Source organism: Castor canadensis, chromosome 2 (genome assembly GCF_047511655.1).
Source record: "Castor canadensis chromosome 2, mCasCan1.hap1v2, whole genome shotgun sequence".
In the NCBI taxonomy this organism is placed as follows: domain Eukaryota; kingdom Metazoa; phylum Chordata; class Mammalia; order Rodentia; family Castoridae; genus Castor; species Castor canadensis.
Window position 1 is genome coordinate 146,987,506 of NC_133387.1, and position 15,365 is coordinate 147,002,870.

Consider the following 15,365-nt stretch of genomic DNA (forward strand, 5'->3'; position numbering starts at 1 on the left):
AAAACACATTCAAACAAGTAATGCAAAAGAGAACAAATGAAAACGAAAAGCCACTCTGCTCTCCACCATCCCTGTCTGACCTCACTGCTCCCTTCTCAGAGTTGGCCATTATTAGACATTTGTCACGTATCTTTCTAGGCTTCGTTCTGATTTTACAAACTTTAAATGGGATCACAGAGTACTTATTGTTCTGTGAAAATGATTTTTAAAATACGAATTACAGTTCAGCATGTCAAAGATAGTCTGTGAAAGAACTTATGCAAAGGTAGTTGAGCAGTTAGTAGGAAGCAGAGTTGCCCTGATGGGGTTTGAGCTTCGTGCTGTGTATCGTCCAGTACCAGGATCAGCCCCAGGGAAAGCTGGGAGGAGGCCAGGTTGTGTATGAAGTCCCAGTCCTTGGTCTTAGTTTTTTCCTGACCTCTGTCCCCTGCATGGTGTGGAGGCTCGTACCCTGACCCTCTACATCTGACGACCCTGTAGTATGCAAAGATATGTTTAGTGTCATAGGATTGGCTTGAACCTACACGTGTGGCCATAAGCAAGTTATTTACCCTTCCTGAACTTCAGTTTTCTCAGCTATGAAGTAGAGAAGACAACTGTTATGTCATGGAGTGTTTGTGAACTTGAATGTGGAAGGAATGTTTCTGCCTGGCAAGCTTTCATTTCCCCTTTCCTGCTTCCTGAGCCTTTCTTTTATCCAACACACGTGCATTAAGACTTGGACAGGTTAACCTTTCTCAAGGGCATTTGCATTTCAACAATGATGCAAGCTTTAATTGTTCTCCAATTAAAGGAATTAAGGGCCAGCTGACAGGAGTAGGAAGATTCTTCTGGGCTGGAGTCACACCGCCTCTGCGTGGCTTTTCAGAAATATTTCATGAATGGACAACAGATTGTGTACTAACCCACCTCATTTTCTCAGAACTTGGTCCTAGGGTCAGCCTACCCTCACAGGACAATTGGCTGCCAGATGACTGCCAATCTCAACTTTCTGCATTTCAGGTCACATATTCAGTGATGAGGTTGAAGTCATCAAACGAACTGGTATAAGGGTAAAAAAAAGTGTCACCATGAATGTAATGTTTCAAGCACCTGCTGTTGTCATGACACAAATCTGTCAGGCACCTTGTGAATATTAGGAAAGTGTGCCCCCTCCAGGAAGGTGGACCCCTATAGGTGTACCATGAAGATGGAAGTTGGCAAAAGGTGGTCTCTTCCTCCAAGGTAAGGCCACCTGCCAACAGAGGCCAGGCTATGTTTCTGTCACCGCTGTCCTTGCTGCCAGGCATCTGGTGCTGGGCAGATCATATAAAAGCCATTATTATAGCTGTTTTCAAGACGCCTAAAGACTTATTATTTCTTTTCTTGTACATTTTTTTAGCGTCTAGAACTGACCAATGGAGAGCCTACCAGGAAACTTCCTCAGGGTGTTGTTTATGGTGTGGTGCGGAGATCCGACCAAAATCAGCAGAAAGAAATGGTGGTGTATGGATGGTCCACCAACCAGCTGAAAGAAGAGATGAACTATATCAAAGACGTGAGCCACTTATGATTTTTTATGGCCTGTATTCCTTTGTAGTTTGTAAAATGGTGGAGTTGGAAGCACTGATGAGAATATACTAAGGTGTTTTGAAAGAATTCTTAGCATTAATTTGGACGGACATGTTTCTACATGTCTTCGTGGCAATGTAAAAGTACAGATGCAATTCTGCAGCAGAGGATAGGATGTGCTTCTGTGGGCTTCCTGTTAGTGAGTAGGAATGTCACTATCACAGGTGAGGGTCTGAGGAGATGTCCTTTTAAACTGGGGATCTTCCTCTCAGAGTTTTTATTCAGGTCCTGGACTTTAATAGCAGAGTAAGAATTTCCCAGCAAGTCACAAAGGAAAGAAAACAGGAAGAGCTTTATTGAGCAAGAAAGCAACAAGGAAAGGCACTCACTAATAGGTAGACCATAGTGCTCTGAGGAAGATACACTATGCTAGCTTGATATCGGGTATTTGTGGTAAAAACGTAGGATAGGGGATTTTGGTTAAATTTGCCTTATGATAAGTGCTCCCCTTTGTTATGGATAACTGGTATGTGTTAATCATTATCAACTGAGCCCAGAGATATCAAGGCTGGTCTGTTTATTAAATTTGGGTCATTGTGACGTAGGTGTCTAAGCATCCCTTTAAACAAAGGATAGGTTCTGCCCAATTTTCCCTTCAGGACAGGTGTCCTACCTTACGATAACTTTTTTCTTTTTTTGTAAACACCTTCATGCTCAAAGGAGTCATTTTACCACATTTTTTCCAAGATGTGTATGTTTTTCTTCATGAAAGATATTCGTACTCAGTTTCAAGTGTATAGTAATCATTTGGACAGGCAGCAAGATCAGAGGAAAGAGCTGCTATGTTTACTAAATGTTACAACTTAGTGAGAATATAAAGCTTAAAAAGAGCCGGGCCCATGTGCTTTTAAAGCTATTCAGTAATATAATTTCTGGCTCCTGTTTCCTATGCCTCGTTTTCTCTGATTTATCCTGCCTTGGGAATATTCAGGACTCTATGGGTTTCCTTCTTCTGTGTACAGTATGGAAATTCTTAACTGGTGTTGCTTATGATGCTGGCCACACCTAATCTGTAAGTTTGGAAAATCATATAAATTAATTTGTGTGCTTTTAGCTGCAAATAAGAGAAAAGCCAACATCAAAAGGAAATTTAACTCACATGGCAATAAGTCTGGAGGTAGGTAGACACAACCAGGCTCTGGTTCTACTCTGTTTCCGTTGGCTTTTTCCTCCTTTAGCCCCAGGCTCTTCTGAAAATATGACAGTGTCTTGAGGAAGAAAAGAAGCCACTTACCTTTGGATACTTTTTGGAGTCCCTACCCTATTAGGTTTTCCCTTGACCAGAGCTAGTCACATGTCTGGTCCCCAAACCAATCAGTGGCAGGGTTGGAGGACATGGTAGGTTCAGACCAGTCCAGTCAGTTGGGTTGAAAGGTTGAAAGGAATGCTGGGAGATCAACCACAATAGGGATTGTACAACCTAAGCCAATCAGTGCCATTTCTTTGTATTTAATATTTTATATCTTATCTTTTAAATTTAATGTCTTTGGGGAAAATTCAGGAAATACAAAAGTATACGAAGAAGAAAACAAAATCATCCATAATCCTATCATTCAACCCAGAATAGTCGTTAATGTTTTGGAGCATTTTCTTCAAATCTTTTAATATCTGTCTGTATGTCTAGCTCCATTTCTTTTTGTTGTATCCAATGTCCTGTGGATTGACTGCTGCTGCCCAAACCAGACTAATTAGATGAAGGAGGAAATAAGCTACTCTAACCCTGACAGGCTCCAAACACCAACCTGTGGCTTAAAATTGCTCACAAGCAGCACAGGGAGCATGGAGTAGGGGAAGGCCCCAGGCCTGTGAACTTATAGTCCCTGCTTCTAGGTCCAGCTCTGGCTTTGACCTAGCATGATACTTTTGCCCTCTTTAGGTTTCCATTTTCTCTGCTCTCAAAGGTGAAAACCTCCAGCTCTGTGAGCCCCATTTTACTTGGTGGGTTTGCATATAATATTCAAAGCCATGTTGTCTTAGCTATTTAATGAGTTTTTTAAAATCAAAAAGAACATTTCTTTTTGATTTTTCTTTTCAAAAATAATAAATGTGTAGCAGAGAATATGAAGAAAAGCTATACACACAGAAAATGTGTGTGACAACCACCAGTCTCAAATAAATTCCAGCTACCTTACCTCCCAAAGACAATTTTATATCATGCAGAGTATCCCATTCCTGAGTGCTTTTAGCAGCCCAGTCTTCTGTTTTTTTTTTTTCCTGAAGGAAATACTTAGTCCGTCCTCATTTATATACTCCAAATAGCTTGGTATTGCTTTAGAGGTAAGCCTTCTTAAAAAAGTCTAGAGTCACAAATTACCCAAGACAAAGACAGTGGGTTCAGGCTGATCTTTGGCTGTGGATGGTATGTCCCAAAGTCAAAGGGCTAATTTTGACCTATTTTTACCAGTCTCCATTGTGATCTGCTATGCAAAGTTAATTTCCAGGTCCCACCTTCTATAGCTGACTTCAAATCCATCCCTGGCTGGTTTTTCCTAAGTGTTTTTGTGACTTGTTGCCCTCTCTCCCTGGTGAGAGACACCCTGGTCCTGTTGGCTTCTTACAGTGTTTTGAGCTCAAGAGTTAACCTGCACACACCATTGGTGGCTGAAGAGCCAGCTCAGGGCCACAAAGGCTAGTCATTCCATCTGCCTGCAATGAAAAGTCATGATTTTGGTCTCATTTTCCCAATATGTTACTAGCTAAGGACAAGAAAGTAGACTGTATTATGGGAATTCATCTAGGGAAATCTTGAGGCTTTGACTCTTTTCTGCCAAAATCTGTACCAATAGCCAGTCTAATTAGAAACAGGGTGCATGTTCTATAAATACACCTTCAAAATCAAGTCTCCCAATACTGTCCCAAGAATACTCGCATTTTGTTCAAACTGTTGTCCTCGAGCCTTTGCCAAGACAGACATTCTGGAGTGTCCTGGAGGAAACTCTCTTGAGACTCCCTGTTGTATATGAAGACTTTTGAGCCCCTTCACCCAATCTAGGGGTGTCAAAAGATGGGAGGAAACAAGGTCTGTTTGCAAGGCTTGCTTACTGTTTTGTTTCAGAATAACTCAAGCCTGTTTGTTTTCTGACATTTACTAAGGAGCAACATGCACAGTGTTTGTATAGACAAGTGTTTTGGGGGCCGCCTTTACCGCTGTTACACTAGGGACCTCGTGCCATTGGTGATCATTGAGGAAGTGACTTTCAAATTTATGGACCCTACAGGGCTCCTGTTTCCTTGTCTTATATTCTAGACATTTCATTGTTTTTTTGGCAATCAGAGCCGAGTAAGATTAGAGATTGTTTTTGCTTTTCATTTTTTTCATCCTCTTACTTGCTTATAGAGTTAGTTGGTTAAAAACATCCTGCTTTTAAAAATGTGTAATGGGAAAAGGGAAGGAGCAAACTGCCCAAATATGGCTTGAGGATGATAGGTACATTTTAACAAGTCATTTTTCTTCAGACTTTAGTTATTTGTATAACTAATATTTATTAGTCATCATAGTTATATACAATTGTATATATAATGTGCATATCAATATTACATAAATAATTCTCATTGTTTGGATAATTCCCTTGGTTTCTAACTAGATGTCATGGGTGATCTCCCTTAATTCACTAGGCGTCCTGTTCTTAAGATTCTTTTGTTGTTGTTGTTTTGTGGGACCCTTCTCTTGTTAGTTTGGACATCTTTCATGAAAATATTCTAGCTTGATCTCTATCATTTTTTGTGGGCCGCAGGTAAGAGCTACTTTGGAAAAAGTAAGGAAGAGGATGTATGGAGACTATGATGAAATGAGGCAGAAGATCCGACAGCTCACTCGGGATCTGTCAGTAAGTCCGCATCTCAGTAACGTGGCTGTGTGGAGAGGTGGCAGAGCTTGGAACTTTTCAAGCTGGGAGGGGCTGGTACCTAAAGATGTTCGGGAGTCATATTCTAAGTGAAATGACAGAATCTTATCACAGATGGGGCTTTATTAATTAAGGGAAACCTTTAAGAGTCATCTTCTTTATATAAAACCAAAATCTATTCCTAAGAATTTACTCTACAGATAAGCTCTCACATGTATGAAATGACTTATGGATGAACTAATTTATTGTGGCATTGTTTGTAATAGTAAAAAGAATGGAACCCCAAATTCCATCGAGAAGAAGAAAGTGAATTATGTTCTATCTCTCCAATCAAATCTATTTAGTTGTAAAAAAAAAAAAAAAAAAAGCAAGTGAGCTGTTCAACAATAGGGAAAGATTTCAAAGATACAGAGAAGATAAAAAAGCAAGATGTAGGAAAATATGTATAGTTTATGACCATTTATATAAAACAGGAGGAGAAAATGAACCTACCAGGATTGTTTTGTGTGTACACAAAGGCCTGAAAGATAATCCAGATGGAAATTAACTGGCACCTGGTTGATGAGCAGGGGTGGACAGGGTGGGAACCTGGAGAGGTAGCAGTGAAGGGAAGCGTGATTTCAGTCTGTACCTTTTATACTTTTAAAATGTTTGTGCCAGGTGAGTGTGTTACCAACTCAAAATTTAGGAAATACAACTTTCTTCCAGTTCAACCAAGCTTGTGGGATTTCAAAGATATTTTTGTGATTATTAACCCAAAAGATAGGCGTCCTTGTGTATATGATGTTCCTTCCATGAGAGTTACCATCTGCAGGAGGGGGCAGTGACCACAGCCATGTCTCAGAGCCCAGATTATGGCAGGGCTGTGGACTGTCTTCTTACGTAGGACCCATGGCCAAAACCGTAGACTTGATTATCACTGGTATGTACGAGGAGGCATGTGACGTTCTCACCCTCTAGTGGAATTCAGTCTGCCAACCTGCCAGACGTTGATGACTGTCCTCAAAGGCAAAGGATTGATTTGTAATGGAAGTTTAAACAAGACTGCTCATTGCCTTCCACCACCATCTCCCACACCTTATTTTCTCTTGCTAGAACTGTCCCCGGAACTCATCTGTGCCCACAGTCTCTTTCTCCATCCCACCCCCTCACTGCAGGCAAATTAGAATCTGGTTCTGGCCTGTTGTTTCAACTCTGTCTCCTACCCCCAGGTGCACCTCCTGCTCAGTCATGCCATGCTTTTTCCTGGCCCCCACAGGTCATGCAGGGTCCACCCCTGAGCCTTCCTCAGAACCACAGCCCCTAGTCCTACTGCCTCCCTGCCTCTCTGTACCCGATCCTTGTTAAGGTCGAGCTTAGGATTAGCCTCTGAAGAAACTTTTCCAAACTCCTTAAACACACACACCCAACAAAGACAGCAGTAACAACAACCCTTAAGAACTGGATGGGCCCAAAGTTATGCTTTCTGTGGTTACTGCGAAGAGAAAGATGGCAGAAGCCATTCCAACTGGGTTCTAGTTCCTGCTGTGTGACTGTGAGCAGGTCACTTCCCTCTCTGATCCTGTTTCTTCCCTGTACAGGGCCTATGTGACTCCTGTGCAGTGAGTGCGGTTGTGAGCCTCTATGGGTGAATATGGAAATACTATCCAAAGGAAAACTATTCTTGCCTTTCTACTCTGGGTCATAGAAATGTTGGCTTTTAAGCTAAAGGTTTACTATAAATATTGTTTGAGTGGATGTAGTTACTCTTAGAAGAAAGATCCAGCCACTGAAGATTGCTGTGGGGTGTGTGGATTGTTTTTTTCTTCTATTTTTTTGCTGGGTCTGGGGTTTTCATGTTTGCAAAGCAGGCGGTCTACTTCTTGAGCCACACCCCCAGTCCATTTTGTTCTGGTTATTTTGGAGATGGGGTCTCACCAACTATTTCATCAGATTGGCCTCAAACCTCCATTCTCCTGATCTTGGCCTCTAGGATTGCAGGCATGAGCCACCCCCCGCACCCATCTGTGAATTGGTTTTAAGTGACTGTCTCTTCCATCTGTTCAGGTTTCCCATGCTCAGCAGGACTACCTAGAGAATCACATCCAAAGCCAGTCGTCTGCCCTGGATAGTTTCAATGCCATGAACTCGGCTTTGGCGTCGGACTCCATTGGTCTGCAGGTATTCAGCTGCTCCCTGTTAGATGGGAACCTTCTATTATAGGGCAGCCCAGCTTAACCAGGAGTGAGTCCTGATCCTTTGGCAGAAGGTCCTGAGCTCATTAAGGCTCCATTAAACATAGCATAGTAAAGACTGGTCCAGGTAGACCCTGAGGGAAGTCAGAGGAAATGTTTCCAAGCTGAGATACCAATCCTCTGGTTTGCCCGCATTACAGTGGGAGGTATAGATTCTGAGTTCAGGGCTGTACATATCACTTGCTTCATCAGACACCCGAGTGGTCCTCAGTGTTCTTGAATGACACAATACATGTTGTCCTGGTGATTAGGAAGTTCCACCAAATCACAGAAAAGACAGACATAACCAGACAGTCTCTGCTCTTTCATGGCAAGTGGCTTCCAAATTAAACCCTTTATCTTAATTTAGAAGCTATTTTGCATTAGAAAGAAATATGAATATTCCAAAGAATGTCTTATGCTAGCAGACAGAGAAACAGAAAGACCCAGTATCCTACATCTGGAGAATGCATGCCGCCAACTTACTCAGGGACCCATCTCTGGATAAGTTTGATTTGCCAGGAGTTCACCATTAAAATGCTTCTCCTTCTTGCTCTTCCAACCAAGTGGGCCCCTACCCAGCATACAAGCTGACTTGAAGATATTCAAAACAAAGCATCATATTTACTCAAAATAGCTGTCCTTGGCCTTACTTTCCACGTACATAAACAGTAGTTTCTGCCTCTCCTCCAACTTTAATCTTTTTACTGTCCTTTTAAAAGTCCCAAAAACTATTTCAAATCCTTTCTGGTCCTATATAAATAATCGAGTGGCTACACAAACAGATTTTCACATCAGGCCTCTCCACTTCCTGTAGAGCCTAGCATTCTCTAAGCAACATCTGAGAGAGCAGCCGTGCCAACAAAGCTCGGCCACTATCCAGCAGTGGTCTGGGTGGGCCTCATGTTTGGGTTTGTCTGGGATGCCCGTTTCTGGTGGGGCCTCTGAGTCCCATGTTTTTCCTGGATCTCTTTTGTATATACCAGTTTTCCCCTGGCCTCAGGCCAGCCTGCACTTTGACTCTGGTTTATTCAGAAGTCTTTGTCTTCCCTTCCTTCTGTCATCAACGGGGCTTACCAAGGCCCCCTTTCCTTCCCTCTTGGATGCTATCTCACTCCCAGCCCACCAGGAAGGGCTTCTCCTCACCTGCATCCAGACTTGGTTGGTGTCTCTGACTATTCTTCCAAGAAAAAAAATACTTTCAGGCAAATTCGCCTGACTTGCTATCTGGCTGACACTTCAAGTATTGTATCTTAGAGGCCAGCTGTGAGAATAGAGTCAGCCCTAACCCTGAGACCAGCACTCTTTTCTAGTTATTATCCAGTCTCTCAGTCTGGATGGCCTATGGGGCCTTATAACTAGGAGTCTGAAGGTCACTGACTTGTTATTTATGCAAGATCCCAAGCTCTTCCACTTGCCCATTCCATCCACCACATTCATTATTGTTGACAGGGAGACCAGACTCTTGGTTTGAGTTTACAGAATATCAGAGCTAGAAAGAACTGTTGAGATGGTCTCCAGCCCTTTGTCTTAAGGCTAAGGGAGAGCAATGGCATGACCAAGGAGGCTAGCCAGTGGCAGGGCCTGGATCAGAAGATTCATGGTCCAGACTATGGAGCCAGTGTGTGAGCCAGAGGGACTTGGAGGGTGGTGGAAGGCAGGCTTTACAAAGTCATAAAGCTCCTCGAAGCCCAGATGTTCTGTGTTTCCAGGCTTCCAGATGGCTTTACTTTAATATGTAATTACCTCCATTCACTGTTCCTAAACTGACTCAACTAGGTTTAGGAGCAGGAGGCTTATATTGTCCAAAGTGGAGGCTAAGGAATGGGGAAACTTCAGAGGCCAACCATCTCATGAAGGGGAGAGAGGTGTTAGAAACCGTGTTCAGCACCAGTTTCCAGTCTTCTAATATGGAGCTGGAGATAACTTGGGGAGATGGTAGAAGGTGCCTGTAACTCAGTGTCCAGTGGTGGAAATTCTGGGATTTATGGAAGCCATTTCTCTCTAAGGAGGGTTAAGCAAGTAGAAACTGGAGAAATAAAATAGCAACACTATTAATTTAAACATTGTTGCTCCAGAGGGTGGCCTTTGGCAGGCTCTTGACACTTGTCAGGCACTTATTAAGTCACCAAACTCCATTCCTTGGCACTTGTTTATCTCTACTTGTCTCTGCCCAATGGGGAAAGGAAGCACTTGGGGACACTGGGGGAGCCTTGACCATGTTATCACCATCCTGGCAGGCAGTCTAGAAGTATAGAAGTGACAGTCCTTTTAAGGAAAGAGGGGAATATCTCTTTTCTATGAAACTCGCATTTTGTTTCCTGATTTGTTGCAGGAAGATAGAAAATATAGAAAAAAAAACAAAGAAGAAGAAAATAAATATCTACAATTTTATTTTGTAGTGAAAATGGTTATTTGGATTTGGATTTATTAATAGGATTGTACTGCACTGACTACTTTCAAACCTGGTTTGTGTTTTTTTGTTTTTATCCTATGTGAAGTGATGTATTATGAAGTTTTTCTTGGGAAGACTCAATCCATTCTGTCTACCCTAAGCAGTGGCAGGTGGTGTTGGCAACAGCCCTGTGTAGCTGTGGGGAGTCTCTGGCCCACCAATCCTTAGGGTGGCAGGTCTCTGGACCACTGTGGGAAGCCCTCTGCTCCTCACAAATTAGTCTCAGAGTGGCAGCTGCTGTGGCCTGACAAAGGGATACCCCAGCGTGTGACATGCATGGCCATGTTTTTTTTCACACCACTTTTTATGTTCATCTGAATAGAAAACCCTTGTGGATGTTACTTTGGAAAACAGCAACATTAAGGATCAAATTAGAAATTTGCAACAGACCTATGAAGCATCCATGGACAAGCTGCGGGAAAAGCAGAGGCAGTTAGAGGCGGCGGAGGTTGAGAACCAGCTCCTGAAAATGAAGGTAAAGTAAATGAGCCTCGAATTCCTCTGCCTTCCTTCTCTCCTCTCCAGCTCTCCCATTTCTCTTCTTCATTAAATTTTTCATTAGAGATTTTTTTTCATGGCCAGTTCCACAGGGCATTCTGTGAAGGCCTGTGTTCACAGTTGTCAGACCCGATTGGGGTGCTTCATAAACACCCCACTGGCACTCCTTTCTTGGCCCTCGGTGTCCTCAAGGTTACTTAGAAGTCACCAAGACATTGCAGTTTTGTTCCTGGGAAGGCCATTGGGATGCCATCAGGTCTGGGACTTCACAAGCTTTGGAGCGCTCTCTCCCTTCACTGTTAAATTTTCTCTGAAGTCCCAGGACCATGCAGTTCACTGGTACTTGGACTTTGGCTCCTTTCTCAGGGTGGCAAAGGATTCTGGGGCATGTCTCTTTTGACTGCTGAGTATTCCTCAGCTAGACCTCTAATGCCCTGAAGGCATCAGTGCCCACGTCTGAAGCTCTTTTTTCCTTCAATTTTATATATGCTATGTCTGAGTAAGAGTTACTTTGAAGAAAAAGGTTTGTTGCTGAAATTATTGAATTAAATCTTTTCCTTAGTGTAAGAACTTTATGCAGTTACCCATTCCACAAACACTTACTAAAATGTACTGTCTGTGTCTGTCCTGTGCATTCCTGTTTGTTCTGGGGTGGTATGTCACCAGGCATCTAGGGACATCAATGGCAGCTTGGCAGTTTGGCTGCTCCCAGGCAGTCCAGGCCCCTACGTCCAGCCAACACTGGGCTGTTTTAGAGACTTCAGGCTAGTTTTCATCCTGACCAGTGGACTGAAAGAGGTTTTCCCTTTCCCTTCTTATTTTGCCCCCCAAATTAAAAAAATGTTACAGGGACCCAGGGCATTTCACATGACTGGGGCCGGGGGCAGAGTGAACCGACCTCAGAGCAGAACCCTTTCCCATGGTCGGCCTGCACTGGAAATGAAGTGTACAGTGCCCCAGTTTCTTGGCTAATAACCTCTGCTTGGGAGTTTCCATTTTGTGGCTTCTTGGTGCCCACATTTGCCTAGTGATGAGAAGGAGGAATCAAAGGGTGTCCAGAGGGACTTGTCACGTCTTTGGATGAAGCATCACATAAGCTATTTGGATAAGGACACCTTCCTTATCCAAATAGGAGGTATTCAGCAGACTCAGCTCTCTGAAACAAGCAGCAGCCTGGAGGGAAGGGATAAGAGCAGACCTGCAGCAAGTTTAAGAGAGAGGCCTGAGGTTCCACACGTGAGGATCTGGCCGAGGCAGAAAAGAGACAACAGCCCTGCAGCCTCAGCCCTGCCCACTCCCAATTCCCAAGCTGCACTTGCTCAGGTCACTAGAAGTGCCAAGTTTAACATTTCTTCTGATTGGAAACACATTCGGGAAAGCACATAGGTGGGGAAAGAATGGGTCCAGATGTCTTTTTTCTTTTTTGGCAGTACTGGGATTTGAACTCAGGGCCTTATACTTGGCAGGCAGTTCTCTACCACTTGAGCCATGCTTCCAGCCCTTTTTTGATTTAGTAATTTTTTAGGTAGGGTCTTGTGTTTTGCCCAGGGTTTGGCCTGAACCACAATCCTCCTAACTATGCCTCCAGTGTAGCTGGAATCACAGGTGTATGCCACCATGCCCAGCTTATTAATTGAGATGGGGTCTTGCTAACATTTTTGCTCAGGCTGACTGCAAACTATTATCCTTCTGATTTCTACCCTAACAAGTAGCAGATTTCTTATTTGAGCTTAACCAAGGTCTGCTCAAGAGATGAGGTTGGCTAGTGCAACTAAAGAGGTTGTTTATAGAGAAGGTAAGTTTTTTCCTTTTGATCATCGTGAATAAGTGAGTGTACAGTGCCACATTTGTTTTATTTTTCTGTGCTCTGTTCAGCCCTCTTCCTCTTTCCTTCCCTTCTTGCCTTGGGAGTTCCTGCTGCCTCTATCTCCTGCGGAACCTGAGTGATGGGCTCACTACCTCTGTGTGTCTCCGCACGAGAGATCTAGAGGGAAGGCTGGAAGCTGCAGTTCTGCAATGAGTCTCTTTGCAGGTGGAGTCATCTCAAGAAGCCAATGCTGAGGTGATGAGAGAGATGACCAAGAAGCTGTATAGCCAGTATGAAGAGAAGCTGCGGGAGGAGCAGAGGAGGCACCGTGCCGAAAAGGAGGTGCTCCTGGTGCGTATGTGGTCACCGTCGACACAATAACACAGGACATGGGTGGCAGGTGCAGGTTCTTAGAGGGGAGGCTCAAATATGAGTGAGGGATTGAGGGGACTTATTTGTTTGCTTATTCAGTTCCCTTTCTTATCTCCCTGCTCGGGATAATCCCCAATTTCTATGTCAACACTCTTTTATCTGGTAATCCGTGTTCCATTCAAGCTGGTCTTGGGTTTGCCCTTCCTCGCTCCCTTTGGTTCTCTTTACCTGAAATTTCCTGCTTCCCCATCTTGGATCCTCAGTTCCCCAAAGTCTCCAGTGCCACCTTCTCTCTGCCATTCACACATCTGATGTTTCCTCCTCTGTCCTTGGGAAGTCATTCCGTCTCCCTGCTCTGGGCTGTGGAATTCCCTTGTGCCTGTCCTAGAGCTGGGCTGTACATATCATGACTTGGCTTTCTAGGGCAGCACAAGTACTTTGAAGGAAGGAGCCCATGTCTGGCTTATCTGTGTCCTTAGGCTTAGTAAAAGTGTCACATGATTGGCTATGTTTTCTTCTTAGGAGTGAGTGGCTGTATTACAATATGGGAGAAGGATCTGCAAATTTTACATTCAATTCTAGATCTGGCCCTAATTCCCTTAACAGTGTTGGAAAATGATACTCTGAGCATCTACTCAATGTTACTAGGATAAAAGGTAACCAGACCCATTAAAAAGTCATAGTCTGTGTCTTTATTCAGAGGTGAGAACCAGCCTCATGAGAGTTGAATTTGGCATTTTCAGGATACTTTTAGGTCCCAAAGTCATGGTTTTAAAGGGAAATCATACCTTAGCAAGGCCAGAGCTATTTGGGTCCTGTAGGTATGCCATACCTGTGCTGAGGACAGCGTGTTCCTTTTGCAGGAAGAAACCAATAGTTTCCTGAAAGCCATCGAAGAAGCCAATAAAAAGATGCAGGTGGCAGAGATCAGCCTAGAGGAAAAGGATCAGAGGATTGGAGAGCTTGACAGGCTCATTGAGCGTATGGAAAAGGTAACAGAGATGGTCTCCAACAGAGATGGTCTCGGCTCCCTCTCAGGTCTTGTGAAGACAGAAACACCTCAGTACCCATTTCTCTCAGCTCCCAGATTATGATTAAACAAACAGAGTTCTCATTTGTCCCACGGTAACTATTCTGATGGTTTTAAAAAACATTACAAAGCTGGAGGTATGGGTCAAGTGGTAGAGCACCTCCCTAGCAAGCAAGGCCCTGAGTTCAAATGCCAGAACCACAAATAAAACAGAGCAACCTTTACATATGAAATTCTGTACACAAAGTAACTCTGCAGTGGCCGGCTTTCCGAGTGCTCCAGGCACGCATTTAGTTTACCTATTGGGTAACTTAGCCCTATTTGGGTGTTCCATCAGCACCCCACCCTGTTGTTTCTGGGGCATGTGTCTGGGGCAGGTGGACTCTTCCCTGACACGCCTAGAGCCCAGGGGAGTGGGAAAGACCTCATTTCTCTGCGCATGTAGTATACAGGCTGATGGTTGGGGTGTGGGCCTGGGAAAGACAGGAGCTCAGTTGAGATAATGAACCAGTCTGGAGAAAGGGGAGGGGTGGAGGCAGGATGTGGAGAAAAAGGAAGAAGGGGTGGGAGAAAGGAAAGAGGACAGGAAGGAAGAGAAAGAATGGGTGATATTTAGCAGCTGACAGCTGACTTCTGGGGAAGGGCCCTGGAGTTAGGGCCAAAGCTGAGGCTGATTTCTGGAAAGTGACACTCTAGCTACGTTTGAGGTTGTGGACAGTGGTGATCCTCCTAAGACTGTGACAGTATTAGCACCCTGTCATTCACTCTGGATGCTGAGAATCGCCAACCCAATGGTAGAGGCTGGGGAATGACAATTAAGCAAGGTCCCTGTGTGGGCTTCCTTGTGGATCTGAAGATATGCCTCCTTACCTCCCCCTTGTTGTCTGCCATATATCCCTCTCATTCCCCAACAAAGTGGGTTCCAACCACAATGGAAACTGCCCCACATTTATTACTGTGGAACTTCAGGATTCATGGGGATGCATCATTCAGCTAATGTCCTTATTTAGGAGATAAAATCTCATCTCTACCCCAGGGGTGGCGGGGTTGGGGGTGGGGAATAGAATCCCACCTTCTATTGAAGAGCAGACAGCTGGCTCATTTAGGACTAACCTCCACCTTGAGTGGAGGTGGAGGGAGTGAAGAACACATAAACACAGGTGTTTTCTAGAACCTGGGTGAGTGTTCTCTTGCTTTGCCATTCTCTCATAAAGCAGAAGACAGTGGTTGAGGCAGGAGCTCTGTCTAGGTGGTAGATTCTCCTGCAGTATGAGGAAGGCAGGAGGCAGCACACTGAGCATCTTCCAGAAAGAGTGCATGTGTGTGGCAAGCACAGGATTTAGAACCAGACAGACCCAGGGTGTGCATCTTGCCTCTCTTTCTAGTTATGGGCAGTTATTTCTCTTTTCCAAATCCAGTTTTCTCTTCTGTAAAATGCTGATATATGTTACTTCTTATTCTGAGAGCTTTTGTGAGAAGTACAGGAGAAAAATCCATGCTAAGTACTGAGCACAGAGCCTGGCACAAGGTTAAG

At 44.0% G+C, this 15,365-nt stretch overlaps 1 protein-coding gene across 5 annotated transcripts in view; it reads left to right on the forward strand.

The window, feature by feature from the left end:
• Myzap (myocardial zonula adherens protein) overlaps nt 1–15,365 on the forward strand; it is a 90,836-nt gene that overhangs the window by 26,563 nt on the left and 48,908 nt on the right. For all 5 annotated transcript variants that reach the window (XM_074066052.1, XM_074066056.1, XM_074066053.1 and 2 more), the window contains exons 3-8: nt 1,382–1,537; nt 5,346–5,438; nt 7,503–7,616; nt 10,447–10,599; nt 12,655–12,780; nt 13,665–13,793. In XM_074066052.1, the coding sequence (XP_073922153.1) occupies nt 1,382–1,537; nt 5,346–5,438; nt 7,503–7,616; nt 10,447–10,599; nt 12,655–12,780; nt 13,665–13,793 (771 nt within the window). The remainder of the gene's footprint in view (nt 1–1,381; nt 1,538–5,345; nt 5,439–7,502; nt 7,617–10,446; nt 10,600–12,654; nt 12,781–13,664; nt 13,794–15,365) is intronic.